This window comes from Hypanus sabinus, chromosome 21 (assembly GCF_030144855.1).
Source record: "Hypanus sabinus isolate sHypSab1 chromosome 21, sHypSab1.hap1, whole genome shotgun sequence".
NCBI lineage: Eukaryota > Metazoa > Chordata > Chondrichthyes > Myliobatiformes > Dasyatidae > Hypanus > Hypanus sabinus.
The window spans coordinates 50,767,424-50,770,677 of record NC_082726.1 but is presented as its reverse complement, the minus strand read 5'-3'; the positions used below and the strand labels follow the sequence as shown (position 1 = coordinate 50,770,677).

General features: G+C 47.7%; 1 protein-coding gene across 1 annotated transcript; it reads left to right on the top strand.

The window, feature by feature from the left end:
• The first annotated feature begins 2,113 nt into the window (after positions 1-2,113).
• On the top strand, positions 2,114-2,662 carry LOC132378850 (basic phospholipase A2 Sms-N6-like). The gene has a single exon (XM_059946104.1). It carries the CDS (start codon positions 2,114-2,116, stop codon positions 2,660-2,662), a length of 549 nt encoding a protein of 182 aa, XP_059802087.1.
• The last annotated feature ends 592 nt before the right edge of the window (positions 2,663-3,254 follow it).

Sequence of the window (3,254 nt, the reverse complement as noted above, 5' to 3'; positions counted from 1 at the left end):
ATCTGTAAACTGTAAACAAACTTGCAAATACAGATAATAAATAAATAGCAATAAATAACAAGATAAAGAATCTTTAAATAAGTATAGTTATCTGCTTCCGTCTAAGTGTCTGATGGTTGAGGGGTAAGAACTGTTCTTGAACCTGGTGGTGTGATTCCTGAGGCACCTGTACCTTCTACCTGATGGTAGCAGTGAGAAAAGATGATGGCCTGGGTGGTGAGGATCTTTGATGATGGATGCTGCTTTTCGATGGCAATGTTTTGTGTAGATGTGCTCAATGGTTGGGAGGATATTACCTGTGATATACCGAGCCAAATCCATTACCTTTTGTAGTATCAGTTAATGTTGTGTGCTTGGCTTTTCAGAAAGCCTTAACAAGCTACAAGCCCAAGGTATGACGCTGATGCACCATCAATAACTCTAGGAGACTGGAAGTGAACGATAGGCTTTTATTAACAGCGAAAAGGGAGCACAACATGTCAAAGACTGAGGGAGGAACAGTGCCCCAATCACCTTTATACAGGGGTCTGTGGGAGAAGCCACAGGAGCAGTCAGCAGAGGGGCATGTCCAGACAGGTATACATAGTTTACCACATTCAGGAAAGATTCTAGCATGGATAAAGCAGGAGGCAAAGAGGGAATAAAGGGAGCCTTTTCTGGTTGGCTGCCAGTGACTAGTGGTGTTCCACAAGGGTCTGTGTTGAGACTGATTCATTTTACATTATATGTCAATGATTTGGATGATGGAATTGATGGCTTTGTTGCAAAGTTTGCAGACGATATGAAGATAGGTGGAGGGGCAGGTAGTTTTGAGGAAGTAGAAAGACTACAGAAAGTCTTAGACAGATTAGAAGAATGGGCAAAGAAATGGCAGATGGAATACAGTGTCAGGAAGTGTATGGTCATTCACTTTGGAAGAAGAAATGAGAGGGTTGACTATTTTCAAAATGGAGAAAATATACCAAAAACTGAGGCGCAAAGGGACTCAGGAGTCCTTGTGCAGGATTCCTAAAGGTTAATTTGCAGGTTGAGCCTGTGGTGAGGAAGGCAAATACGATATTAGCATTCATTTCAAGAAGGACTAAAGGATAAAAGCAAGGATGTAATGCTGAGAGTTTATAAAGTACTGGTGAGGCCTCACTTGGAGTACTGAGAGCAGTTTTGGGTCCCTTATCTTAGAAAGAATGAGCTGAAACTGGAGAGGGTTCAAAGGAGGTTCACGAAAATAATTCCAGGATTGACTAGCCTGTCGCATTAAGAGTGTTTGATGGTTCTGGCCCTGCATTCACTAGAATTCAGAAGAATAAGGGGTGACCTCATTGAAACCTATCAAATGGTGAAAGGCCTTGATAGAGTGGATAGGAGAGTCTGAGGCTAGAGGACGCAGCATCAGAACAGAGATGCATCCTTTTAGAATGAAGATGAGGAGGAAATTCTTTAGCCAGAGAATGGCAAATCTGTGGAATTATTTGCCACATGCAGCTGTGGAGGCCATGTCTTTATGTATATTTAAGGCAGAGGTTGACAAATTTTTGATTGATCAGGGCATGAAGGGATTTGGGGAGAAGGCAGGAGATTGAGGTTGAGAGGAAAATTGAATCAGCCATGATGAAATGGCAGAGCAGACTCGATCAGCTAAATGACCTAATTCTGTTCCCATATCTTATGGTCTTTCTAAATGTTGTCCTCAGCTCATGTATTCTCTTACTCTCTCTCTCTCCTCCTGCAGTCTGTTCTGCTCTCCCCTGCTCAGCACGACCTCTCCCTTCTTGTGTCTACTGCCAGCTTCTTACTGCCCAAATTAGCACCTGCATGTCATCTCATTAAAGTTATAGAGCACTACAACAAAGAAATAGGCCCTTCAGCCCATCTAGTCTGTGCTATTATTCTGTCATTCCATTCTAGAATCCCTTCCGCTTTGTACATACACCACCTCAACTGTCCTCCATTCCCTCACCTTGGGAGGAGGGTGACCGGAGAGAAACATGAGAGATGGAAGAGAACCTGTTTGGTGGGGTTTAACATGATGTCTTAGACATGGTCTCCAACAGCACAGCGCAGGGGCTGTGGAGTTAGTCAGCATTGGAGTAGAGGGGGAAAGCAGAAATTTCCAATGGGTGGAGGGAAGCAACCAACTCTCTTCCGTCTCTTAATCCTGTCCCAACTGGTGGGGCTGCCCGCTGTCCTGGTGGAGAAGGACATCCCAACCCCGCATCCCATCAGCCGCAGGAGTGTGCTGGACATCGCCTTCGTGCTGTGGTGCTACCGGAATCGCTACCAGTTCTCCATCTACAGCGTCAATGGCTACGGCTGTTACTGTGGCAAGGGAGGGAACGGCGTGCCCCTGGATGACTTCGACACCTGCTGCTTCAAACACGACTGCTGCTACGAGGAGGCGCTCCTGGCTTCCTGCGGCCGGGGCACCAACGTCTACCTGAAGCCCAGCTACGCCGTGTGCGAGGTGGGCAGGACAGAGTGCCCCGAGGGCCTGGAGCCCTGTTCCAGCCACCTCTGCCTCTGCGACAAGCAGCTGGCTGAGTGCCTCGCCATCGCCACCTACCAGGACCAACACGCCAACTACCAGAAGAAGCTCTGCTCCGAGCCCAAGCTCAAGTGCCTCACCAAGGAGAAGATCGAGGTGGAGCGCGACACCAAGAGATAGGACGAGGAAGTGCGGGGGGGGGGGGGTGGCTTTGAAACCACCCAGACCCACTGGAAGGCCTGCAAACATTATCCAGGATTACTTTGAGCTTCTTTCTGCCTGGTTAGCAATGCTACTCCCCCACCTCTTTTATTATCTCCCTCCCTGTCCCTTCTGAAACATCTAAACGCCAGAACCTTCAGCAGCCATTCCTGCTCTTGTGACAACCGGGTCTCAGTAATGTCCCAACATCATAGCTCCATGTACAGATCTCTAAGCTCGTCACCCTTGTTCCTCATTATTTCTCACAGTTTTTCCACATGCTGCAGACACCTTTACACGAGCTGCCAAATCCCCTGACCTTTCACCCTGGTCCCCACCCCAACCTAGTTTAATCCTTCACAGTAGTTCAGGTGTAATCCCACTTTGGTACAGGTCGTACCTTCCCTTGAAGAGTAGATGTCTGCATGGAAAAGTGGGGGGGGGGTGCATTTTTGGGGAGAGAACCTTCCTCCTCGGATTTTGACCATCCTCCAAATCTGTCCAGACAACCATTAAACCAAGGCCGGTCTGATAGGACGGTGTTCTAGATTCCCACAACCCTTTCCCTCGC

Bases quoted from the DNA above. Each gene is read 5' to 3' on its own strand.
- LOC132378850 (XM_059946104.1), top strand. From the start codon at position 2,114: ATGGGTGGAGGGAAGCAACCAACTCTCTTCCGTCTCTTAATCCTGTCC.